The sequence below is a fragment of the Hoplias malabaricus genome, chromosome 7 (genome assembly GCF_029633855.1).
Source record: "Hoplias malabaricus isolate fHopMal1 chromosome 7, fHopMal1.hap1, whole genome shotgun sequence".
Lineage (NCBI taxonomy): Eukaryota > Metazoa > Chordata > Actinopteri > Characiformes > Erythrinidae > Hoplias > Hoplias malabaricus.
In genome coordinates this window covers 9,283,590-9,310,300 of record NC_089806.1, presented here as the reverse complement: position 1 = coordinate 9,310,300, position 26,711 = coordinate 9,283,590, and the positions used below count along the sequence as shown (strand labels likewise).

Genomic DNA, 26,711 nt, shown 5'->3' with positions numbered 1-26,711 from the left:
CGCTAGCGCCCCCTCCTGTGGTGGAGTCCAACCAGAGGGGCATTTTTACTCCTAAACAAACAGTTAGAAATGATTATTTTACTTCTCTTTCCAACAACTAAAACATGGTGTTACATAACGGCGCACTAGGCTTGCTTACATTAACGGAGACAGTTAATAAAAACACCAGTCCTGCTTTGTGTGCTGTGGTGAAATTCATAACGGGCACCAGGTGGCGCTGTTACACTGCATTTTAATGCAGAGTCAATGCAAATAGTGGCTGTTCCCAGCATGCACCAGCACTGGTAGTGTTTGCAGAGCTGATCTAACAATGCACGGCTGGTTTGAGGTTGATTTGAGCTGATTTTGAAGGAGTTTGGACCCCCGTTTTTCACTGACGATGGTTTCAGAACAGAGATTCGGACCTTAGCTGTTGCCAGTCGTTGCCACTTTCCGTCTGCGTTAGAGATCTGCGGGTGTTGAGGTTGGGGTCCGCTGCTGCAGAGCCTTATACGCACCGGGTAAGAAACGCAGCTCAACATTTCTTCCCTTCCTGGGATTATCTGGAGGTGCTTTTCGTGTCTAATGGGGTATTTATTGTTTACTATTGTCTGAGGGAATCATTAATATTCCTAGATTTGGCAACCCTCCTCAGCTCGCCACAGCAGCTGTTTGTGTAAACGCAGTATTAAGTAAGCACGTTCGGGCTGTGCTTAAAGAGGAATATCACTTCTTTTCCAAACTGTCTGTATAATTAAAGGGGTACGTTGTGAATAAAATTATGCCGAGAGTTTGGTAATGAAACGCTCGATTCTTGAGAAACTATCCAATATATCTTTAATCGCAGTGGTGGTGATGGGAACCAGACGTCTCACATAAAGTTAATGCACTACATATTAGTGAAAGTGCTGCATGATATTGTTTTACAATCCCTTTCGACTGGTCTAAATAACCCTCGTAGATTTATTCTGGATAATTAACTTGTTTCAAAATATTTTACAATATTTATGGTGGACAAATCTGTTTTACCACTGTTGTATCTTTAGGAAAATCAAAGGCGCACTGGGTACTTTTATGTTGACATCTTGTTCCATTCAGCATCACTATAAAGAAATCTGAGTGTGTAAGTTTCTCTTCATTCAACCAGTTCACAATGGGTGGCTTTGTTTGCATCAGTCGAATGGGGGAAAAAAGAATATGGTTGTTGTGCAGAATTTGAGGACTACAGCGTGAAATGTGCAGCATCCTCCTGGACGATGCGAGGGCAGCCGGGTGGCTAGAGAGGACTGTGGGAGAGAACCAGAGCACCTGGAGACTCTTATTTTGCTTTTCCATTGTGCGGCACCTACGCTAATGTAATCGTTGCTTTTACATAGTTAGTGCTGGTTGTCTGCATTTTGTCATGATTGAAATATCTCTCTGGCCAATCAGCATTGTGCAATGTTTACACCTCACAGTTGGCTCGCTTGGAACGGGCAGAGAGCAGGGTACCAGTTCCACTTTCCAGGGACCAGGTTTGCAAAGAGGAAAATAAAAAGAGCAGAGTGAATAGACACCGTGCAGTGGAAAAGGGCCTGAAAACAGTGACACTCAAGTTGTCCAGAATTGAGTATTTCTTTCCAGATCTGTGCCCGAGTGCTCCACTCAAGAAAAACCGCCGTGAAGTTAGCGCTGAAAGTGATAGTCCTCAGATGCAGTTTCACTTCCTTCAAGCTACTTCCAGAGCTTGTCTAACCCTGATCACCATATATCACTTACCACTGGAAATGTGGGCAGGGTTTCTGTCAGCGTTTTGAGTTGTGCTGCTGTCTGAACGAAATCTTGCCTTTCTTTTTTAGAACACTGAAAACCCCAGTGACCCTTAGCTGTGAATGAATGTGTCGTGAAGAGCAGAGAAAATAGAGACGTTTCAATATGACTCACCAAAAACCAATACCTGCTTCTGTTTAATTTCCATTGACAGTTAAGAGCTTTTTCTCTCTACATTCAAGCTACCGTTTTGGAGATACAAGCTTTGGTCGAGACGGTGATGATTTATTTCCGATGACTAGTTTCCTTCTGCTGTATTTCTGTAGCTTCTTTACCTTTTACTGCAGTAAATCTTTCTACACTCAGAAGGCTTTACATTGGATGTTGGTACACTTTGTTGTGAGAGTTTGATTGCGGTGGATCATTGGCGAGGTCAGGCACAGGTGTTGGATGGTTACTTTGTGATGTGTTGGAGTTAGGGGTGGGCGATATGGCCCTAAAATAATATCACAATATTTCAGGGAAATATATAAAAATTGTGTATATATAATATATAATTCATTCATTCATTCATTATCTGTAACCCTTATCCAGTTCAGGATCGCGGTGGGTCCAGAGCCTACCTGGAATCATTGGGCGCAAGGCAGTAATACACCCTGGAGGGGCGCCAGTCCTTCACAGGGCAACACACACTCACACATTCACTCACACACACACACACACCTACGGACACTTTTGAGTCGCCAGTCCATCTACCAACGTGTGTTTTTGGACTGTGGGAGGAAACCGGAGCACCCGGAGGAAACCCACACAGACACAGGGAAAACACACCAAACTCCTTACAGACAGTCACCCGGAGGAAACCCACGCAGACACAGGGAGAACACACCACACTCCTCACAGACAGTCACCTTGAGAAAACCCACGCGGACACAGGGAGCTGTGTGACTGCTACACTACCTGCCGCGCCACCGTGCCACCCCATAATATATAATATAAATTTTTTGTTGTCCCTTCATTACTCCCCACTGTTTCCCTCCCCGCCAATTGATCAAATAATCCACCTCCCAGTCCCAAGCCCGCTTCTCAAACCTAGGCCACAGCTGCCCCAGGGTCACCCTGCCCAAACTCCACGTGTCATCTAGAGTGGTATAAACTGGGTTCTCTGGAGTGATCAGCTGTTACAGAGCATCCCATTTCATTTCATGCTTTACTGTGGAGATAAACACTGAGCCACGACCTCATCTTCTATTTCCAACGTGGGTGCACCCTAAAGAAACACACACAAACACGTTGATATGGCAGCCATAAAATGGACTTGTGATCGGCAAGCGATGTTCTGCCACTCTAGGAGTCATGAATCTCAAGCAGCTCTTTGCCAGAGCACGCCAGACCTGTATAATCGCATCAGCAAGCAGGAAGTGTGAGCAGTGCGACAGATACAGAGCTGTCTGTCTGAAAGAGCGAGACGACATCTGTGCCCATAGAAATGCTCTCCTGAAGGCAGCTGCACACAGGGGCAAACACGTGTGTGATGAATGGCGGTCCTTGTAGTTTTGGCACGAGACTCAGCAGTGGTGACGTATATGTGCACTGTACTTAAAGCATGTGGACACCTGCTTGTCCGATGTGAATCTGAAATGAAGGGTATTAATACAGAGCTTCCCCCCACATTCGCTGCAGTAGCAGACTTTGCTCTTCTAGGAGGGCTTCAGATAACATTGCTGTGAGGATATGATAGCATTCAGCCACACATTCACCACTCCATCTCCTACCAAACGCATTGGATGGTGCGCCATCTCCTCAGAGAACGACTCCCCAGCCGTTTATACCCCTCTAGCCCATGCCTGGCTGTGGGAATGGTGACCTGAAGCTCATGTACAGCTGCTCTGGACTGCGTGTGTATTTTAGTGGCAGGATACACACGCTTGTCTTGTGTGAGCATCAAAGCGAAACAAGGCTTGACTTTGCATTGCTGAGCAATTATGTTATTTTCAGAACAGGGCCAAAACACTGAGGTTCTGCACACACCCACTCTCCCGCTTCTTACTGCTGACATATGGCTTAGAATTAATATCATAATATCATACAACAATATATTGGTTTGGTAACTGACATGTTCTATAATATCTTTAACATTTAAAAGAAATCAGTTGATTAATGAAAAGATGAAATGTAAAATGGGCCATTATTATTATCAATAATTAGAAAAATAAATAAATAAAAGTGTGAGGGAGCACACACACCGCTCCGGACATGAGTGCTCACTGCCCCCTAGTGTTCACTAGTGTGTGTGTGTAAATGTGTGTTTCACTGCACGGATTGGGTTACATGTGGAGAACAAATTCCTCTGTGTGCAGCACAGTGGCCAATAAAGTGATTCTAATTCAAAATTATTATTATTTTTTAACCCTAGCCCATAATTTTGAACCTGTACCTGTTATGTTAATATGTATAATCTATTATTTTATACATGGGTTGTAGTCCTAATAATCGTCTGTGTGTTTAACAATATGTCAGTTGATTTATTGATCCTGTGTTAAAGGGGATGACTGAGATTGTTGGGAAACACAGTTCTCTCTGGTTGTTTACATTAAGGATGTCCGCGTCTTTTAAGTTGGAATGGTTTGTTTACAAAGAAAAATGACTGGCCTAAGTGTAAATTATCTATAACTGTTTATTCTTGGGGCGGCACGGTGGCACAGCAGGTAGGTGTCGCAGTCACACAGCTCCAGAGACCTGGAGGTTGTGGGTTCGATTCCCGTTCCGGGTGACTGTCTGTGAGGAGTGTGGTGTGTTCTCCCTGTGTCTGCGTGGGTTTCCTCCGGGTGACTGTCTGAGAGGAGTGTGGTGTGTTCTCCCTGTGTCTGCGTGGGTTTCCTCCGAAGTGACTGTCTGAGAGGAGTGTGGTGTGTTCTCCCTGTGTCTGCGTGGGTTTCCTCTGGGTGCTCCGGTTTTCTCCCACAGTCCAAAAACACATGTTGGTAGGTGTATTGGCGACTCAAAAGTGTCTGTAGGTGTGAATGTGTGAGTGTGTCTGTGAGGCTCTGTGAAGGACTGGCGCCCCCTCCAGGGTGTATTCCTGCCTTGCGCCCAATGATTCCAGGTAGGCTCTGGACCCACCGCGACCCTGAATTGGATAAGGGTTACAGACAATGAATGAATGTTTATTCACGGTTTGAATTCCCACAAAAAGCATTTATATCTCGAGTTGTTTAGTTTAGTAGCACTGTCGCTAATGCAGTTAGCCGTCTCTAGAGTTTGGAGACATTTCCACCTTAATTTATCCAGAATAGCAAAAATACGTCAATTTTACGCACCTGCGGAACAGGAATAGGGCAATATCCTCATCTCGGTTTGTGCTTTTGAATGTTTGGAGTTCTCTCCCATGAGCAGACACAGTTTTTATTCATTTATAATTATTTTCTCTGACCTTTTACTACTAAGGGGCCTTGTAAACACATTAGATAGGTTTCCAGAGTGCAAATGATGAGGAAACATCTGGATTTAATTTAATTTGATTACAATCGTGAGCGTCTCTCAGTCTTTTAATGTAAAGAGAGCGCCTGGACCGTGTTTAAATATAATGCGAGGCCTGTGTTCCACCTGTTCTGGAGGGTTTAAGGCAGCAGTGCTAAGTGAAATTCTTGGCACAGTTCTGTCCAGTTGGGATTTTAATTACTGCACAGTAGTCCTGTATATCTGTGGTGATATAGTGAGATATATTTAATCTGAGCCTGTACTTACTGATGCTGCTTCATCACTTCAGAATAAGTAGCTACCTCTCTATACAATGCTCGGCTTTTTTTTGACCCACAGCTCCTAGATTCAGGGTTTTCTGATGATTTGAACGACTGGTTCCACAATGTGTGCACTTTAAAGTAGCTGCATACATCCAATTTAAGGGGTGTCTACATCATTTGGGGCTTTAGTGTGTTCTTGTTGTACCCCCCACCCCCTGCCCAGTCAGTGGGGGCAGGACTGCTGCTCCTCCACGGAGACTAAATCCACTTATCCCCAGGGGTGGGCTGATCATTTATTAGTCCCTATATCCAGTGGCCCTGAGCTCTGTGGGCAAGCAGCTGAGAGAGAGAGATTGCTCATCCTGGCCCCGGGAGCAGTGGTGGATCTTTGCTGCTGAGAGGAGATATCACACAGTGGGTCTGACTCATTTGGACGAGCGTGTGAATACCGCAGCGGTCCACAGCTCTGACGCTGATCCAGGGTCCGGAAGCCTGTGCCAAATACAGCTCAGAGAGGTCTGTGTTGATGAAGTCACTGATAGAATGGGGTTTTACAAAGCGCACAATACCAAGCGTGGGCTGGAGAAGAATAAAGCCCCCCAGCACTGAGCTGTGGAGCAGTGGGACTGAGTTTTCTGGCGTGGGGGGGTCTCCTCACTGTACCTTTTGGGATGAGTGGGAGTGGTGTTTGTGATTCAGACCAAATCGTCCAACGCCAGTATCTGAACTCGCTGCTTCTGTCATGGCTGCCATCAAATCCTCACCGCAGTGTTCCGAAAATATAGCATAAAGCCTTTCCAAAAAGAATAGAATCTGGTACAGCAGTGAACCCCTGCAGTCCCCTAAATTCATCACTCAACAAACCCAATTGGGAGTTCGGAGACTTTTGCCTATGGTAGCATCAGCCATGAACGTTCAGGGAGGAGACAGTGCTGTTCCTTCATCCTTTTTTTTTTTTTAAAGGGCATCTACATTTCACAAACATCTGAGCTATAGCCTATAGTTCTAGAAAATGTATTTTTGCTCATTTAAATGGAAAAGATTCAGGAGACGGTAACGTAACTGCGGTAACGTAAGTGCTACAAGACTAAACAACTCGAGTTACAAATGAGTTTCTGTGGTAATTCAAACAGTGAATAAAAAGTTAGTACGTGGCAGAAGTTGAACTTGTCTAACAACGCCCGTGTGATGATTTGAATTCTTCTGTATAGTCCTGTGATTGTGGTGTGTGTTGTAGATGTTCGGTTAGCCGTGGTTGTGATGGTGTGTATATTACTTCCTCCAGCCGTTCTCAAACTCTGTGTTATATCTCTCCACTTAAAACGTGCTAAGAACACATTGTTGAGGATGTGAGCCCTTGTAATTATTTATTTATTTCTGATCTGCTTTAGTTGAAGCTACTTCTTTCCCATAGTTTAGGCTCCTCTTGGCGGCTCTCTGTATTTCAGTGATTTTTAATTAATTAATTTATTTATTTAGTTATTTATTTTTTCCTGCTCAGATCTCCTCTACGACACTGGAACTGAGCTGGAACTGGCTGAACTTTAGCTTCCTCTGCCCTGCAGTGACCTGCCATTCACCTGAACCTTCTCCATCCCCCTCTTCCCCCCCGAGGCTCTCCGACTCATCCCTTTCTCACTCCCGGCCCTCGTCCATGCTCCTGTTTCAACACGTTAGATTTACTGAGCTTGTCATTTTCAGAACAGCGTCAGAGTGGAGTCAGTAATGAAAGGAAACTTTTGATGTTAAACGCAGCATCCAGAATAAACCTGAGCACTTTATTGGCTTTCTCTCAGTTTTTGGTCTCGTTGTTGTTGTTGTTGTTATTGTTGTGGATGATATCTGGGTTGTGAGAGTAGGGTTTTGATTTTACACTGGATTGGTTTTGTTTTGTTTTTTTAAACTTTCCTCTAAACAGCCTTTAAGCTGAAGATAGTTGGATCTAATCTGATTTGACCGTCCTCATCAGATAAAGAGCTCAGGCTTAGCACCGCTGTCTGTGTCCCTCCATCCACTGTGAGAACATCTCGGCTTTATGGGTCTGAAAGGATGTGAAGCTAGAGAGAAGCCCTTGCTGAGGCATAAAATAATACTTGAATATTCAAAGGCCCTAAAGTGCTATTACATTTATCTGTTAATTATTGTTAAATAGTTGATGATAATCCCATATTTCACACTTCTTTTGACTGAAGCTAAAGTAAAGCAGCAAAACGTTTGTTCTCTGACGTTTCCTGGGTCTGTGAAGGTGTTTCTGAAGGTCACTTCCCTCGTGTTAATTTTGGGTTTCCATGTTGTTATCACCGAGAAAAGCAGCAGGTTTTCCGCTGTGGAATGTGAGCACTTGAGTCGTTGGGTTTTTGACTCGTTTTACCAGTTTCACTAAGTGCAACACATGCAGATCTGGAGATATTGTTCAGCTGAACTGGGAACTTCTGTGTCCTCTCGGATGGGCACTGTCGAGGAATGCACGGTATTGGCTCTGTGGATGGGAAGAGTGTATGGATGTCAAGGTGGAGCTAAATGGTTATGAAGGATACAGATGTGTTGAGGCACGACACGGGCTCTGTAAGGACAGGGCAACTGTGTTAAAGCTTCTAAATGTTCTGATTTGAACAATAATGTTCAGTGTCAGGTCTGTCATATGTATTGTCAAATTTCTTAACGCAAACATGCACACTTTCCATTCCACTTTAAATCGTACAATAGTTTTACAGGTCTCATAAATGTATCTTTCACGCCACTTGAGGCGGAATGGGAAAATCCGAGTAAGAAGCTACCGCTACTGTTAAAACCCTGGCACCAGATTGTAAAACACATTCATTGCATTGTCTCAGATTCAAGGACAGTAAGATCCATTCATTCGGAGGAACATGTGACTCCATCAGACACAATCAAGGTCTTCTTTCAGGGCTTTAGTGAAGACCACCACATTTTTACATCTGAGACCAGATGTAAATAACAGCCCTTTTTGTTCTATGTTTAAAGCAGATAAACCCCGTGTTGTTAATTGCATCTCATATTTTGGACTCTGGATTTGTTCAGGCTTTGCCCATTGCGGAAGATGGCTGAGTCATCAAGAGTTTACTGCTAGCTTTGTAGCGTGGGAGTCCTGACTGATCTCTCTTCACTACATGGTAAAACATTCGTGGACACTTTATGTTGAATGACAATCTTCAGAAATGAGTGTTAATAGGTAGTGTGCCCTCTCTTTAAAAAGCTTCTACTTCTGAGGGAAAGCTTAGCGCTAGATATTGGAACATTACTGTGAGGATTGTGATTGCATCCACAAGAACCCACTGAGGTCAGGCACTGATGATGGATGCTTAGATTTGGATCTTGTGTGTTTCATTTCATTCTGTTGTGTATTAAATCTCTGGGCCACCCTTCAATCATCTTTTAGGTCATTTTTTTTACCGAAACAAAGTACCATCTCCTGTAAGTGATTCTCGGCAGCTGTTAACAGTGTGTTCTCCAAGTATTATCAGCTCCATCGACCAGCAAAGGTACTCTCTCCGGGAAAAACAATTTAATCAGTTCCATAAAGACGACTAGACAGGACTGTCTCATATTTCAGCTGATGAACTGAAAGTGGAACTGGTTTGTTTTTCCAGCTCCATCTTCCTCTTGGTCTTAGACGGAACTGTGCGGATGTTTTGACCACAGTTAAATGCGGAGTTTCAGGGTAAAGTTGATTATAACGAAGGCCGTAAGACATGCCTCTGACGGGGATTTAGTCCTGATTCAATGGTTATGTGTGAGTTTGGATACACAGGAGAACAGATAGTGTTTATACAGTCTGATATAATAGTTTGGCATTTCTAACAAACACAACAATCAAAAGTCATCCACTGTAAAGCATCGTGAACACCTGCTTATCCTTCTTTCCTCTGTGTAATGTTGGGTGTTCTAAAACGCTCGTTCCTATTTTTTATCACTAATAGCTTCTCGTCTTTTAGAAAAGGCTTGTTGGATGTTGGCACAATTCCGTACAGATCCGTCCTTTCAGAGAACTTCATTCTACTGCTCCACAGCCCAGTGCCAGGGGGCTTTATACCCCTCTAGCCCTCACTTGGCATTAATTATCGTATGCTGTCTTTCCTTTCCATTTTTAATTAAGGACACTGTGCTTGTAATAGACACCTCTTCAACTGCGAACTGGACCTCATTGAAGCCAGAGGTGCAGCTATTGGCTAAAGCTGCAGTCACAGTTCCTGCAGCCGATCGGATCATTTGGAAAGCACTCGTGTTGTTTGTATAACGACTTTAAAGTATCTAAACGTCTTTCAGATCAAATTCAATTGGGCGGAGGGCCTCTGTCAGGGTTGTCTAACCTTGTTTTAGGGTCAGCCGTCTGGTTCCATTCACTGTCAGTGTATACGGTTCTGACTGCGTTTCTGTAGAATGGAGCACATCTCAAACTTTTAATTCTGAAGAAATTTATAGATATCAGTGGAAGTCCCCGTTAACATCTGCCAAGTGGTTAGTCAGCAGACAATTTAGGAATCCAGTCTGTGGCTGAGGCTTCATTCATTCGGAGGAACATGTGACTCCATCAGACACAATCACGGTCTTCTTTCAGGGCTTTAGTGAAGACCACCGTCTGAAACCAGATGTAAAAAAACAGCCCTTTTTGTGCTATGTTTAAAGCAGATAAACCCCGTGTTGTTAATTGCGTCTCATATTTTGGACTCTGGATTTGTTCAGGCTTTGCCCATTGTGGAAGAAGGCTGAGTCATCAAGAGTTTACTGTTAGCTTTGTAGCGTGGGAGCTCTCTCACTCGAGTCCTGACTGATCTCTCTTCACTTCCTTTGCTGGGGTAAGAGCTGTGAGGATTTGATGACACCCATGACGGCTTTACTGAGGTCAGGAACTGATGTTGAATGATTAGTTCTGGATAAACACCGCTCCAGCTCCTTCCCGAAGGAACTGGATGTCACTCCATCACTCCGGAAAACAGCAGTGCTCTTCACTCATGGCTCAGTCTCATTTAAAGAAACAGGCACTGTGAAACAGCCATTTTGAACAGGGCTGTTTAGACAGGGAGAGGACACTGCTGATGTGTTTGATGCTTGTGGTATTTTGACCAAAGCAGGTCATAGACATGGGGGTTTTGGGGCCGCGGGACGTTCCCAGGCTGTGTGTTACTGGGTGGATTGCACCACTGACTCCAAACACAAATTGTCTTGATAGTGTAGGATGTAATTAAAGTTGCAGCTCTTATGACTTAATAATTTTGCTTCTTCAAACTGTGATTTCGATATAAATCAGTCACTCTTTCAGCTCTAATGAACATGGGCGTAAGATTAATGATGGTGTAATAAGTCTGCTGTTTATAGGATTAATGAGTTTTTACTGCTGTTTTTTTTCTCAGTTATTACTGCTGTCACCCATCGCTGATGCCTTATGATTTAATCCTGTACACGTTAAAGGCCTGGAGGTCAGTTCCTCATTCTCAAAGTTGCCCAATTTACACATTCCCTTCAGAGTTCAGTTCCGTTCCATTCAAATGTGTTTGGGTACAAGTACCAGTGTTTAAGTACAAATACGCAAAGGAGAACCACTGAGGGGACGACCTGTTTGTTCTGATGACACTTTACCTGCCTGAGAAATGCCCTTCGGCCACTTGCACATCTGGTTTGTTGAGTCCGGACCAGAAGATTAAGGGACAGGTTTTGCCGGCCTACATTTTATTGTGTGTATGTGTAAAAAAAACATTTAGAGATTTAGCACCAATGCCATGCCAGTACAGAAGGTGCTTAAGAAGAACCAAGGCTCCACTGACCCGGCTGGAACCGAGCCTGAGAAAGAGATTCCACCCTTCTCTGGTCAGCACCGGAGAAACACAGTGAGGGAACATCTATGATTGTGGGGAAACACAGTTCTCGCTGTTTGTTAACATTCAGAAGATCCGCTTCTTTTGAGGGGGAAAAGCATACATTAGCTGAAGTTTAACTTGTTTGTAATTTTTTTATTCACTGTTTGAAATACCACAGAAACTCATTTGTAACTAGAGCTGTTTAGATTTGTATCACTGTCGGTAATGCCGTTAGCCATCTTCCAGGTTTGGACACACTTCCACCTTAAGTGATCCAAAAAATAAGTCAATATAACCCACCTATGGAGCAGGAATAGAGCACAATCCTCATCTCAGTTCGTGCTTTTCAACATTTGGAGTTCTCTTCGTTGTCTAAAAAACCCAGATGCCTCTGAGAAAGTCTAGCATGCAGTAATTATTTACAGACATTTGGAAACACATTGAATTTGAATTTTATAAAAAGTGTTTTTTGATTACAATCACGAATGTCGCCTTTTGAGTTATTAGAAGTGCACAGTGGTGACGTACGCAATGTAATGATTGGCATAAGCTTCCACTGTCCGATAGCTAGCTATATAGTTCCGGTGTGAAAATGAGGTTAGAGTAACAGGAGGGCATAGTTCTTTTTGTTTTTCTCCCAACTATCGCTTTAAGGTTTTAGTGAGGCAGCGCTGGTCTCTTTTTCTAAAGCTCTGAAGTCCTCCGAGGGGGAAATACATTTTCAAATGGAACAGCTCATCCTTTAAGCTCCTTCTGATGAGAGTCCATTAGAACGTCAAGTAACGTCAGAGAAGAAATGGCAGATGGGTGTACGTACAACAGAAAAGCTTCTTCATGCTGCGTCTCCACCTACTGGAAGAAGACCCTGGAGGCCCTTTGAGCTCAGTGAAGAGAGAGAGAGAGGGGGACAGAAGTAACAGCTGCTCCCTCGACCCCAGTTCTCTTGTGCTCTCTGTAGCTGCCCTCTTCACTGCATCACTCATCCCTCTGCGCTGGGAGCGGAGTTCGTTAAAAGAGAGCACTTACTTTGGTTTCTCCAGCTCAGAAGGTGCTGTGCCATATTGGTGCATGCTGATAAACTAAGGAGCCACAAGATTAAAAGCACTGCCAGCTGAAGAGATTAACATGATTTGTATTGTTACAGTGGCACAGATATATCGGCAGCAAGTGCTCCCAGTATGAGGTTTTTAGTGCCCTACAGTGTGGCCCAATGAATAACAACATGCAAAATGAGTACAGAGTGCTCGAGGCTCATTGGTGTGAGCTGGAGGAACCTCCAAGTGGGAGGTACAACTCCATGTGAGAGGAACAACCTAACCGTAACCGCCTTCTTCCTATATATGTCCCTCCCACTTGCTGGTCTCTGGACTGCAGAGATATGTAGTTGATTGGTGTACGATGGGATTGAGGTCTAGCTAGTGTTGCACGGTATACCAATACTAGAAAAGTATCTCAATACTTTGTCGTAAAAAATGGTCTAATACCCTATATAATGAGTACCGGTACTTTAAGGAGTGTTTTAAAATAAGGCCGGTATTTCAAATGAGTGACACAGGAGGGCAGTGTGCACTCGCAGTGTTTGCCTCTTCTCCGTCCCGTAATAAATTTGCTGCTAGATTTAGCGACTTTTCAGACCTCCTAGCGAGTTATTTAAAAAACAGAAATCCAGATGAGCACCAGTGACTGTACAAACTTTCTATAGAACTTTCTATAGCTACTTTCTATAGAAGAGAATCACCGGTAGCACGACTCGTTAGAACACCAGGACTGACCCTGATTGGGGGAGACATAGCTCTCTATGCAGCTTCTATAATCTCCAGAGACAGAGCAGCACAGTTGGTCCGCACGACAGCTCATTTTGTGTTGAGTTTATCACTTTTTCTCAACTCCTGAACTGAGATCACGTTATTAATTGATGCATTCAGCTTTATTCAAACAGTAAACCCGTCTTATGAACGTATGACACAAGATGAAGGCACGATTGGACCCAGAAATGGCGAAATGTCACGTGTGGCGTCTCACTTAACAAGCGGATACCAGCGATTCTGCCGACCGCCCTCAGCCTGTAAAGAAAGTACATTACTTTTCCTGATGTTTTAGGTTTTTGCGGTGGTATTGTTTTAGTATTGACACATTTAGGCAGGTATTGTATCCAAAGTCATAATTTTGGAATCGTGACAACTATAGGAGCTACTGTAACAACTGCTGCTTAAATGGATAACACTGTTCTGACACCATTCAATCAGAGCCAGTGTGTGGTTCGTGTACCTGTGTATGGGGCGGTGTATCAATGTGCACCTTCACACACTCACTCACACTCATATCAGTAAACCTTGGCTGTCCTTAACACTGTCACCAGTTCACCGGTAGCACTTCCACCAAAAGACCTCTGGTTCTTGATCTCGTTCTGTTCCTGATTTTTTGTAACCCAAGAAAAGAACCCAATGCATCTTACGTCGTACTAAACACACACAGAGCACATTCCTGTTGTAGTTCTGTTTATTTATTTATGTAAAGAGCTGTTATGCTGGGTTTTGTATGTCCAATTATCGCTATAAATTACTGCCGTGTCTTGGCCGGGAGACTGGCAACACTAGACGTTTGACACGGACGTTTCTTCATTCGCATTCTTGCGTGAGTTCAGATGTCATCGGGGAGGCGGGTCAAGGAACTGTCAATCATGGCTACAGAAGCGCTGTGTGTGCTGCCGACGGTTTTGTGTTCCAAAAAAAGAAGAAGAAATGATTGTGGACCTGTTCCTGGGAGTTTATATTATGGACGGTCTCCTGCAAAGAGAACTTGAGGTAACTTCCTCAGTTTAGTTTTTTTTGGTTGCAGTAGCAGCCTCCCACTTTCTCTGCTCTGTGTTTACAGACGTGCACCAGACTCTGTCCTCCTGTTGGTCATCGTCAGAAACATGCCGTAAAAAATGACTAGGCGAAAATATCCTAGACTTTTCATTGTGGGGCGTCACAGACACACAACGCTGTTCTTTGATTACATCGCATGATACAACTGCTACTCGCCCCTGACCCTCATTTTCGGTTCCAAAACTTTAAATTTGTCGGATGCGATGAAATCGGGCCAAAATTGGGCTAAATTCATGTAGTCTGATCCCGGTGTTAATGACTCCGTCCAGCTGCACTGTAAACCTTTATTTGAGGCTCTGAGCTCTTTCTGAAGATTCTTTGGCTCAAGGACACCATCACAGTACGTGCTGAAAAACCAACTCTTTAAGGAGCCAGGAGCTGTAATTATACTTCTTAAATACTTTTAAGTAATAATAATATCGTAATTATTTCCATTCATGTTTGATTTCTAATCCGGCCCAACAGCTCTGTGTGTGCGTGTGACTCAGTGTTTATCTCGGACCGTGATGACCAGTCCTGCCGAGATTTGAAGGCATTTGGCAGCGCTGCACGAAATGTGTGTCCGCTCATCACTGAGAGAGGACCGTGGTCAGGCCTCGCTGCCGCTCCTCGACAACAGCAGCGCACAGACAGAGTTAAACCTGCCTCTCACAGCTGCTTAAACACTGGCTGCTGCTCAATTTGCTCCCAGTCTTAATCTGCACATGGACACCGTGCCAGCACTGAAAGGCACTGTCAGTCATGCATTAACCACCACTGTCTGTCTCCTGCTCACTCGTGGTCTCTCTCGCTTTCTCTCGATTCTCAGATCTGCGGTAGTCAGCTCATGTGCTGATTATGAGAAAATATCTAGATCTGGATGCACAGCCACTGTTAATAATTGGAGTGTAGTGTATCTCTTATACAATATAATATGTATGTGTACAGTACTGTGCAATAGTCCTTATATTTATTATATAATAGTTATTATATAAAATAATTGAAAATAGTGTGTTGCTTGTATAAACTGAAATGTAATTACAAAAAGTGCAACAATATAAATACAGTAAATGTAAAGGGATATTTTCCCCCCTGAAGAAGTAGATGTGTTGTGAACAAAGTTTGTTTCCAGATGTTCTCCTTGATCGTATGGATTTGCACACTTAAAAACTAAAATAAGCACAGGATCTGAGAGCCCGAGGGCTGCAGTCTGGACCAGCTGGTGTCCAGCTCCTGCTGACCCCACTCTCCTCACCTTTCACATCATGGTCACTTCACAGCCTGGATCTGCTGCTGCTCGCACACAGGACTCTCAACGTCCTGGTCATGTTCGAATGCAGAAGTGCTGCTAAACTGAACATAATCAGACGATGATAACTGAGGTGTGCCCTGATGATGGTGCTGCAGAAAGAGGGCTAGAGTGGACCCTTCAGGTTTGCTGGGTAACCTCTGACCCTGGATCTACTTTTTGGATCTAATCAGTAATTACAACTCTAATCTGAATTGATTAATGGGCGGTAAGTTAAGATCCAGCCTTAGTTAATTGAGATTGTGATGTCACAGTATGTGATTATTTGGTTGCTTCTGATTGGTCCACAGGCATCTGTGTGTTATTAGGTTAGCCTTATTAAATAATGCTATATTAGGGCTAAAACAGTGGTTTATTAGCAACACCGTGGCTTACTACAAAGGATTCTCTACTGTCTCTGCTACTGGCTGTCATTTTTCACACAGAAGAAATGTTCCAAAGGTTCAGAGGAGTTATTCATATAGGAAAATATGACATCTGCTCTAGACATTCATATTATCAGGAGATTGAGATGGGAACTTATTTACCTGCATATGATTGGCAGACTGACATTTCTCCATAAAGGGGAGTTGTGAATACACAAGTAACCTGTGTGTGTGTCTGTCTTAATGACATTTCTGTGATATACATGTGTCAAAATACCACAAGGATCGAAGAAAACATTTTCTTTGCACTGTCAAAACATCCCTGTTTGAGCCGTTGTTTACTCCATGCACGAGGAAACCAGCAGCGAGGTCTGAGGAGCAGAAACGCTGGCTTTTAGTCACATTCGCTTTGTTTGGTGGAAAAAGCGCTAGGGTTGTCCCCCACACACACACTACAATGTCCCCTAAACATCACATACAACTAAACTTTGAATACACTGTGACACTAGTTGTTTACCTGCAGTTATTTATATGCCTCTTAACCATGAGCTTTACTTTCCTGTTTGTGATGGCCCTACATCTGGCACTGCTTCAGTCTAATGACCACGTCTACTGTAATAACATGCCGTCACTTGCTTGCCCTGTTGAGACTGAGTGTCAGTTTGCATCTGGAGCAGTGGCTCGGAGTGTCTGGCCCTGTCTGATTTCATGTTTGCTCAGTTCTAGATATCCCTCTCTCTATCTAGGTCACACAGGAATGTTTTTGCATTCCCCCTCTCAGGAGATTCCTCCTGCTCTGATAACATTAGCCACGTAGCCGCAGAGCTGTAGATGGGAGAGAGCAGATTTACCCTGATTGGCTTTTTCTTAAAGCTTTTGCTGCATATAGTCATATGCAAATATTTATGTATTTTCTAAGCAAAAATGTGGGCACTTCCTCTACTGGAATCACACCTGAATATGTCATTAATCTGCCAGTTTTAATACTTGAATTAAACATAGAGCTGGGCGATATGAGCACAAATCAATATCATGATTAATTGTACGTTTTACCACGATTGTGATTAATAAACGATTTTCTAATGTCGCTGGGAGCTTGTTCCTCTCTTGTTTTCTGAGCACTATTTATATTTGGCTTTAATTGTGTTTACATTTCAATTCTTTATGCTCAGTGTCATCTTAATTACAGTCAAATCACAGCACGTCCAAACCACAGGTTTTTCTTTGGTACGAGCTGCTCGAGTCACTTGGTTGGCCTCTGCTTTTAGGTTGCTTCCATGTGGCAGATAGGGACAGAATCATGTGACTACAGCTTGGTGGCATGGTTTTAAAGGGACAGTACATGAACACAGGGGGGGACATGACTGAATAAAAATAATTGATTTTGACAAGATTATGTTGATTAGAAGTTCTTAATGTGCTTTATGCTTGTTTTTTGTTGTTGTTGCTGTTTTATTTTTGTGGAAATTTCTTCCCAGTAATTGGTCCTTACTAGTCCCGCCCCCTTTTATTAGGACGCCCCCCTCCTTTAAAAACGAGCTTCTCTTAAACCTGCTGCTTGATGTGAGCTGTGTGTGGCTTTTTCTCATTTAAAGGAACAGGTTCTGAAAAGTGCTATTTAGACAGGGGGAGAACTCTGCTGTGGGGTTTGATCCTTGTGGTAGTTTGACCAACGCTGGTAACAGAATATTAATTAAGACCCGAGTACTGTTCACTTGTGGAAAAGGGGTAGAATGTGTATCCTCTTAAAAGTAGTTCAATTCAGTAATTAGAAGAATCATATCCGTAGTTCTGACAGTGTTTATGTTGGTTGAAATTGACTTCAGGTAAACAGAAAATAATGCAAATAAAAATCAGTCAACCGGTCATAGGGAAAGAACTCTAAATCATAATTGTCCAACAAAATATATTCAATCATCCTTAGCACTGCATTGGTCTCTGATTTGTTGATCACTCATGTTCACCTTTGATCGGACTTAGAGCCCAGTATATTTGACAGCCGTACTCTTTGAGCCGAGACTGGACTCTAGCTGGGCGTTCATGTCCTGGACACACTGTGGGGGTGTGAGTAATGAGCTCCACGGCGTCCGGCCGGGAGCAGGTGCAGCCGTCATGTCACAAGCTGTTCCATTAGAGAGAGATTCATCTGCTCAGTCAAAGCTGATAATTCTCTTTAGAATCTCTCTTGGATTTTAGTAATGGCTGCATGAGTCAAATCCATGTGGTGTTCTCAGGAGATCCTCTGATTTATAATTTCATGTTTTTGTGTCTCAATTGAAGGTGAATCAAAGTGGTATGACACAGCTACTTGTTATTTGCATGAGTGTAGGACAGTTGATCAAAATCAACGTTCAGATTTTCTAATAGATGTAATCTTGCCTACATCCATTACATTTTAAGTCACGTGATTCTGCATCATGTAGGAGAACCTAAACACGGAGGCAGACCGAGCAACTCAAGGAGCTTGTGCCAAACAAAAATGTGTCTGTAGTTTGGACTTGTTTTGAATTTAGTGAAGGCGAGGTTGAACATAATGAAGTCATCATGAAAAACAGTTTCAGCGACCAAAGTTAATCCCACCAGTCTGTTTAAACGTGTGATTGTTCTTCACCAAATATGAACATTGCATGGCTCCAAAAAATAAAAAATAAAATACAATAGAGACTTACAACCTCCCAGAAACATACCAAGGAAAAAAACAGCTTCAATACCTGAGCATATCTACAGTACAAGCCTTTGTCAGTGGGCTATGAGGGAAACAGACTAAAACCAAATAATCAGTCTATTACTAATGATGTAATTGTGCAGTAATTAATTTTAATGACTTGTGTAATCACCATTTTTAAATATATATTGTAACTCCCTCTTTCGCTCTCTCTTTTTGTTTTCTAGATTGTACAATGGATTGAAGGATGTTAAATTACCCACAGTCCATCGCACACCAGCTGGCCAGAAGGCACATCATAACCCTCCATTATAAGCTCTTACGGAGTTGAAGAATGGCACTGGGAAACAGAAGACACACAAGCCCTGTCCTCAGAAGGGATTTCAGCAAGACACATTCTGTTTTTCAGACTGTCAAAGGTCTCTTTTAAACTCTTGGATAGTTGCGGAGTGTGCTTGTGTAACAGCGGTATGTTTGGACCCTATGCTTTTGAAAATGAAGTTTCCGTTTATTTGAATCCTCAGTGTTGACCTGGGTTTCTGCTTTTAAGAGCTATTAAAACAGCTATTAAGACAGTTTTCTGTCGATCTGTACATACACAATGCAGGCACGATTGCATTATGGCTGCTGAATCTCCCCAAGAACTGAATTTAGCTGCTTGGTGTGGTGGAGAGTGACGTTAGGACGATGCAGCGAAACGGAGGCATCGTGGGGAACGGCAGCCAGTCATGGGTGCTCCGGCGAGTTCGACTGACCTGGCTCAGTTTCATGCTCTTCTTCATTTTGGTCTTCTTTCCACTCATTGCTCACTACTACCTCACCACCATTGATGAGGCAGGAGGGCCGGACAAGCGCATCTTTGGCCCCAGACCTGGTGGCGAACTGTGCGAAGCGAAGCATGTACAAGACCTCTGTCGGATAAGGGAATCTGTGAGTGAAGAGCTGCTTCAGCTGGAAGCCAAGCGGCAGGAGCTAAACGGCGAGATCGCCCGTCTGAACTTGCGCATCGAAGCCTGTAAACGAAGTATCGACAGTGCCAAACAGGACTTGCTACAACTCAAAAATGTCATCAGCCAGACAGAACACTCTTATAAAGAACTAATGGCTCAAAACCAGCCAAAGTTATCTTTGCCTGTGAGATTACTACCAGACAAAGATGACCCAGGACTCCCTCCTCCGAGGTCTGTGCAGTCCTGTCGCTTGCATACGTGTTTTGATTACGCCAGGTGTCCACTTACGTCTGGCTTTCCAGTGTATGTGTATGACACGGGGTCTTATCCCTGGGGTGAGAATATTGACCCATTGGTCAAGCAAGCCTTTGCATCATCTGTTAAGAGCAGTGTCTATGTTACGGACAATCCAAGCATTGCATGTCTTTACGTGGTGCTTGTTGGAGAGATTCAAGATTCCTCATCAACCTCCCCTCTTTCTCCGTTGGACCTGGAAAAGCAGCTCAAGACCTTGCCATACTGGAGGTCAGACGGCCATAATCACCTGCTGGTGCACTTGTCCAGAAAGTCTCTGACTCAGAATTTCTTGTACAACGTAAGCACAGGCCGAGCAGCTGTAGCACAGTCTACCTTTCTTGAAAGGCAATACAGAGAAGGATTTGACCTGGTGGTTTCTCCTCTGGTCCATGCCCTCTCTGAACCCAACTTTCTGGAGGTGCCTCCTCAGGTCCCAGTGAAGAGGAAGTACCTCTTCACCTTCCAAGGTGAAAAAGTGGAGTCGCTGAGGAGCAGCTTGTTGGAAGCGCCACCGCAGTCATTTGAGGAAGAAATGGAAGGAGATCCGCCGGCCGATTATGACGATCGCATCATTGGCACACTCAAAGCTGTACAAGATAGCCACCTAGATCAGGTACTAGTGGAATTCACCTGCAAGAATAGGCCGAAACCCAGCTTACCAACAGAATGGGCCTTGTGTGGAGAGCGGGAGGACCGTTTGGAAGTACTAAAAACATCTACGTTTGCCTTGGTGATTTCACCAGGCGACGGACAACTTGTGGCATCTGCAGGATGTAACATGCGCCTCTTTGAGGCTCTGGAGGTTGGGGCAATCCCAGTGGTGCTTGGTGATCATTCCAAATTACCTTATCACCAGCTCATACGTTGGAGTGAGGCGGCCATCATGGTCCCCAAGCCTCGCATTACAGAGTTACACTTCCTTTTAAGGAGCCTCTCGGACAACGACTTGCTGGCCATGCGACGGCAAGGTCGATTTTTGTGGGAGACGTATTTTTCCACTTCTGAGAGTATATTCAACACCATTCTGGCTAGTGTTCGGACTAGCATTCAGATACAAGCAGCACCTATAAAGGAGGAGCCTGCCCAGGAGATTCCCCACAAGGCTGGGAAGATGGCAGGAACCGACGCCAACTTGGCTGATAACGGTGACCTGGATCTCGGTCCAGTAGAGACGGAGCCCCCTTATGCTTCTCCAAGGTTTTTGCGAAACTTCACATACACAGTGTCAGATCTTTACAGAACCTGGAATCGTGCTCCTGGACCTTTCCATCTCTTTCCCCACACTCCATTGGACCCTGTTTTACCTTCCGAGGCCAAGTTCCTAGGCTCAGGAACGGGCTTCCGCCCCATTGGTGGGGGTTCTGGTGGCTCTGGAAAAGAGTTTCAAGCTGCGTTGGGAGGAAACGTCCCGAGAGAACAGTTCACAGTGGTCATGCTGACTTACGAGCGGGAGGAGGTGCTCATGAACTCCCTGGAGAGGCTGAATGGCCTTCCCTATCTCAACAAGGTGGTAGTTGTCTGGAATTCCCCAAAACCACCCTCAGATGACCTCCTCTGGCCAGACATTGGGCTGCCCATTGTGGTGAGTTCATCTTTTCTCTTTTGTCCTGCATATTTATGTTGAACAAAGGAAAATGAGACTGTCATTAAGTGTTGAGTAATATGTACTGAAAGAGCTGGCGAAACGATTGAAAAAATATGCCTATCCTGTTATTACTCTGAGGTTTAAAGGCGTGGAAATGAGGTGTCATGCTGCATGACCTCCTACAGCAGATTACACTTGTTTTTTTTTCTCTTTACTTTGAAGCAGAAATGTTCAGTTGTGCAAGCCAAGCCAAATTACCACTGCTGCGTTTTACAGGACATAGATGAGCATTACGAGCATAGAAAGGTTGTGCTTTGAAATGGAAACCTAAATGGGATTGTGAGGCAGTCTTAAGTCTTTGCTGTCTCACCGTGGTGAACCTAATTGGTTGTGTGCTTTATTTTCTTAAGAAAGTGTGAATATGAGATGGAGGAGAGCAAAGCCTTTAAACTCAAATGATGAATTGTTTTTACCCAAACCTTATTCTTGTTAGGAACAGGCATTTCACTTTACTGTGATATTTGTCTTTGGAATATTATTAGAACAGCTTTCAAACTGTGCCACACAGTGTCATAAACATTCATATTTAAAAATATATTTACACTGAGGAAAGCTTTCAGACTGTAGCCTTACTACTGACTAGTGTTAATTTAGGGGCATCCTTTATTTATATATAATATATTAATATTAATGTATTTTGTCAGATCTGGTATTTTTGTTAAATCCTGTAGGATGTTTTTTTTTTTTTTCCATTATCTGTAACCCTTATCAAGTTCAGGGTCACGGTGGGTCTAGAGCCCACCTGGAATCATTGGGCGCAAGGCGGGAATACACCCTGGAGGTGGCGCCAGTCCTTCACAGGGCGACACACACTCACACATTCACTCACACACTCGCGCCTACGGACACTTTTGAGTCGCCAATCTACCTACCAACGTGTGTTTTTAGACTATGGGAGAAAACCGGAGCACCCAGAGGAAACCCACGCAAACTTAATAATGTACGAGAAAGGGCTAATTGTGATGGAAAAATGCAAACTGCAACTTCAGGGGTTAATTTGATTAAGATTAACAAACAGTCACCCGGAGGAAACCCACACAGACACAGAGAGAACACACTACACTCCTCACAGACAGTCACCCGGAGGAAACCCACGCAGACACAGGGAGAACACACCACACTCCTCACAGACAGTCACCCGGAGGAAACCCACGCAGACACAGAGAGAACGCACCACACTCCTCACAGACAGTCACCCGAAGGAAACCCACGCAGACACAGAGAGAACGCACCACACTCCTCACAGACAGTCACCCGGAGGAAACCCACGCAGACAGAGAGAACGCACCACACTCCTCACAGACAGTCACCCGGAGGAAACCCACGCAGACACCGAGAGAACGCACCACACTCCTCACAGACAGTCACCCGGAGCGGGACTCAAACCCACAACCTTCAGGTCCCTGGAGCTGTGTGACTGCGACACTAACCTGCTGCGCCACCGTGCCACCTGATTTATGCATTAATGAGTACCTAATACAGACCTAATTGATATCCTTAGTTCATAAGTAGGGGAATGTATGATGTTAAAGAAAATCTAAGCTGCTTTATAAACATCTTGGTTTGTTAATTTATGTTTAAAGATTTGTTAATCCTGACTCATTTCTAATGAAGAATTTGAACATGAAACTGTTACTAAAGCCAATCTGCCGTGTGAAAATCTAAAAATATGCCGCTGTGACCCAGCAGATGTCCCTGTGCTTTGCAGGTGGTGAGGACAGAGAAGAACAGCTTGAACAATCGCTTCCTTCCCTGGGACGCTGTGGAGACCGAAGCCATCCTGTCCATCGACGACGACGCCCATCTGCGCCACGATGAAATCATGTTTGGCTTCAGGTGAGAGCCAGTGTGTTTTTTTTTTTAAATATTAGAATCTTAGAAGCGGTAAGTTTTAAGCCACAGCTCTAAAGACAGTTTTAAAGTGAACATGATGCTGAATTGAAGTAATAGAGGACTGTAAGGGCAGTTTCAGAAGCCAAATGGACTTGGCTTTGTTTGTGTTTAAGTGTTGTTTTGATTGCAGCGCCGTGCTCTGCTCCCTGCCCGGACACGCACAGTGGCTCGGCATCAATATCATCATCACCTGATGCTAATTTCACAAAGCACTACTGCAATGTCTTCCCCTGAACTTCAGGGTTTCAGCATCTCCTTCCTCTTAGACACAGCTCAGACTGCCCTGGGTTTTTACAGATCCTTTGCGTTCACAAATGTAGAGGAAGATTTATTTATGCGTTTGTCAATTTATTTCTTTATTAACGTATTTGCAGGTTTCTGAGAATGGCTACAATAATCAGCACGTTTGGACACTGCTGGTCTAAGACATGCTCGGTGTTCTAAGTTTTTATTTATCTGTATAATGCTAAAGTATGACATAAAAACATCATAAACATGTAATTTGACCAGGCGTCTCCAAACTGTTTGGTCAGTAGAAAAGTGTGTGTGTGTGTGTGTGTGTGACGTTTACACTAAGAGTGGTTGATAGGGCCACAATATGCGCTCATGTTTCCTGAAGCAGATATTTATACAGTACACAGTCTGCATCTAAAACATAGCCCTTAACGAGGTGGTACTTTTGTACAGTAGAGAAATATAATAAAAATACAGTAAACCCAAGATACTTAAGAGTGTAATCTCTCGCTCTCTTTCCTTTTCTCTCTTCTTTTCTCTCCTCTCTCTCCTATTCTTCTCTCTCTCTTCCTCTTTTCTCTCCTCTCTCTCCTATTCTTCTCTCCCTCTTTTCTCTCCTATTATTTCTCTCTTTTCTCTCCTCTCTCTACTATTCTTCTCTCTCTCTTCCTCTTTTCTCTCCTCTCTCTCATTCTTCTCTCTCTCTGTCTCTTGCTCAGGGTGTGGCGTGAGGCGAGGGATCGCATTGTCGGTTTTCCGGGGAGATTTCATGCGTGGGATGTCAATCATCAGTCGTGGCTCTATAACTCTAATTACTCCTGTGAACTCTCCATGGTCCTGACGGGCGCTGCCTTCTTTCACAAGGTAAAATCACAAGGTGGTTCTTCTGGATCATTGCCCAAATCTTTACTGTAACTCTGGTTATAAACACACTTACTTTGATGTAAAACCTCTCACCTTTGCATGCCTCATGCTTGCTGGATATTTTGAGTCAACACACACACACACACACACACGCACACCAACTACACCCAGTGTTTCTACACCCAGAGTTTTAAGTGCAGTGTTTGCTGCAGTAACTGCTTTTTGAAAGGATTTACACTAAACGCTGTAACATTTCGGCAAGAGTTTGATGGGAAACAGATTAAAAACGTTACGGTCAGGTACAAATGTTGTGGACCACTCCAGAACATCCCAGAAATGACTAAACTGAGCTCAGGGGTGTAGTTGTGCACGCCCACAGTTTGGATAATCTGCATAAAATGAAATGAAGCGGGTGGATAGGCCACTCCTCAAGCCTGACGTCACTGTTCTCAATACCAGACCTGGGATAGAAGTGTAGAAGGCACTGAGTGGTGGAGCAGTGGAACTGTGTTCTTTGGAGTGGTGGGGCTTCATCCAGTACGTTTGGGATGAGCTGTGGTGGTACTGGTGATCCAGAACTAATCATCCAGTATTAGTATTAGTACCTCACTAATGTTTGTGTCGCTGAATGCTATCGAATCAAGCAAGAGGATCCTAACATGATCTAAAGCCTTCCCCATAGAGTGGGTTTATACAGGGGTTCTTAACCCTTTTTCACAGTTCAATAGCTTTTTTTTTGGTGTGAAAACACGTTGCGAAACCCCAAACTTGCTGAATAAAGTCGCTCTAAACACGCGTTCACACCAAAAGCGACACAACGACTGGAAGTCATTCGTATTCAGTGACAGTCAGCGACACTGGGTGATGCTGAGCGACGCGAATTGGGTGAGCTTCACTCAACTCTATGCAAATGAGCATTGATGCGTGGCGGCCAACACCAATCAGAAAACAGGTCTTCACTTTCCCTCAGAACCGCTCCTCACTTTGGAGAAACCTTACTGCATCTGGACTTGTTTGAAGTTTTTTGATAAATTACATTATGCTCAAATAACACTTGACATTTGAGTCGTTAAAAAAAATAATGTTCAATTACTGTTACGTAAACAAAACAAACAGCTGTAGGTTTGTAATTTCAGTGTTTTTTATAAAATGAGGCTCTGATAAATGATAAAGTCTAGTGACATTGTGGTAATTTTGTGAATAAATAAAGCCTAGGGTTGATTAACACTGGTTGCTGTACTTGGAGGGCGCTGCCTGCTCATCATCAGTGCGTTGGTCATCAACAGACCACATTACCCTCCTTTATATTGGGGCTGAAATACAGAAAAAAACGCATGGAAGACCAGGAAAAAACACATCATTCACACAAACACCATGCATCATTCGGTCAGTGATTCGGAATCAGCAGAATACACAGTGCGTGCAACAGCGGGAACCAGGGAATCAGAATCACTTTATATTGTTTTTTGTTGTACGTTACTCATACAAGGTTCTGATTGGGGGAAAAAAAAAACATAAATTACTACGTTTCTGTGATTGTGTTTATCTCGAGTCGAGGCGCGTCTTTTTGTTTGTTTTTTTCCTCACCACTGCTCTTCACCAGCTCAGTAGCTCGGCTTTGGCATCGTTTAGTGTATAATATCAGTACGATCTGAATCCGCTGTAAACCACGGTGGAACCCTGACGTTTTAGTGCCTTGTGCGATGTTAAAACCCGTCTAAATCAGGACAGAAGAGGAGATAAATGCGTCAAGTTAAAGAGCCAGAGTTTGTTGAAAATGGCAGAAAGGAATGTGTGACGGAATGGAACTATTTTTCCTCGCGGAAGGATTATAAACAAACATTTTCACTGTCGTCTTTGTCTTAAAACCTAATAATAAACAGCGATAACGAACTGGGGTATAATCGCAATAATACGCTCGAGGAGACGTGAGATATTGGCACTGGTACTGATCTTCATCACCAGGCGCTCCCTCTCGTGTAGTGGTGTAGTGTTGCGTAAGTACACGGAATGAAATGATGAAAGCGTGTCTCAAACACAGGCCACGGATTGCACTGCTGCATAGGAGTGTACTGATGTGAATAATGTCTTGTTTTTTTGGCGCAGTACTATGCGTACCTGTACTCCTACGTGATGCCTCAGGCGATTCGGGACATGGTGGACGAGTACATCAACTGTGAGGACATCGCCATGAACTTCCTGGTGTCACACATCACCCGGAAACCCCCCATCAAGGTCCATTCATTTATTTATTTATTTATACATGAGGGTTTGAGATTGGTATCAGCAGGTTTTCTACTTCAATCCCACCACTGGGAATCTGTGGCTGATCTGTAGATTGTATTTATGGCTG

The 26,711-nt window shown here is 43.8% G+C and overlaps 1 protein-coding gene across 1 annotated transcript in view; it reads left to right on the top strand.

Moving 5' to 3' along the window:
- Nucleotides 1-282: 282 nt before the first annotated feature.
- The window catches only part of extl3 (exostosin-like glycosyltransferase 3), a 32,126-nt gene continuing 5,697 nt past the window's right edge, over nucleotides 283-26,711 (top strand). The window contains exons 1-5 of the mRNA XM_066676117.1: nucleotides 283-500; nucleotides 18,703-21,304; nucleotides 23,076-23,203; nucleotides 24,214-24,358; nucleotides 26,465-26,593. Of these exons, the coding sequence (XP_066532214.1) occupies nucleotides 19,163-21,304; nucleotides 23,076-23,203; nucleotides 24,214-24,358; nucleotides 26,465-26,593 (2,544 nt within the window). The 5' untranslated portion in view covers nucleotides 283-500; nucleotides 18,703-19,162. The remainder of the gene's footprint in view (nucleotides 501-18,702; nucleotides 21,305-23,075; nucleotides 23,204-24,213; nucleotides 24,359-26,464; nucleotides 26,594-26,711) is intronic.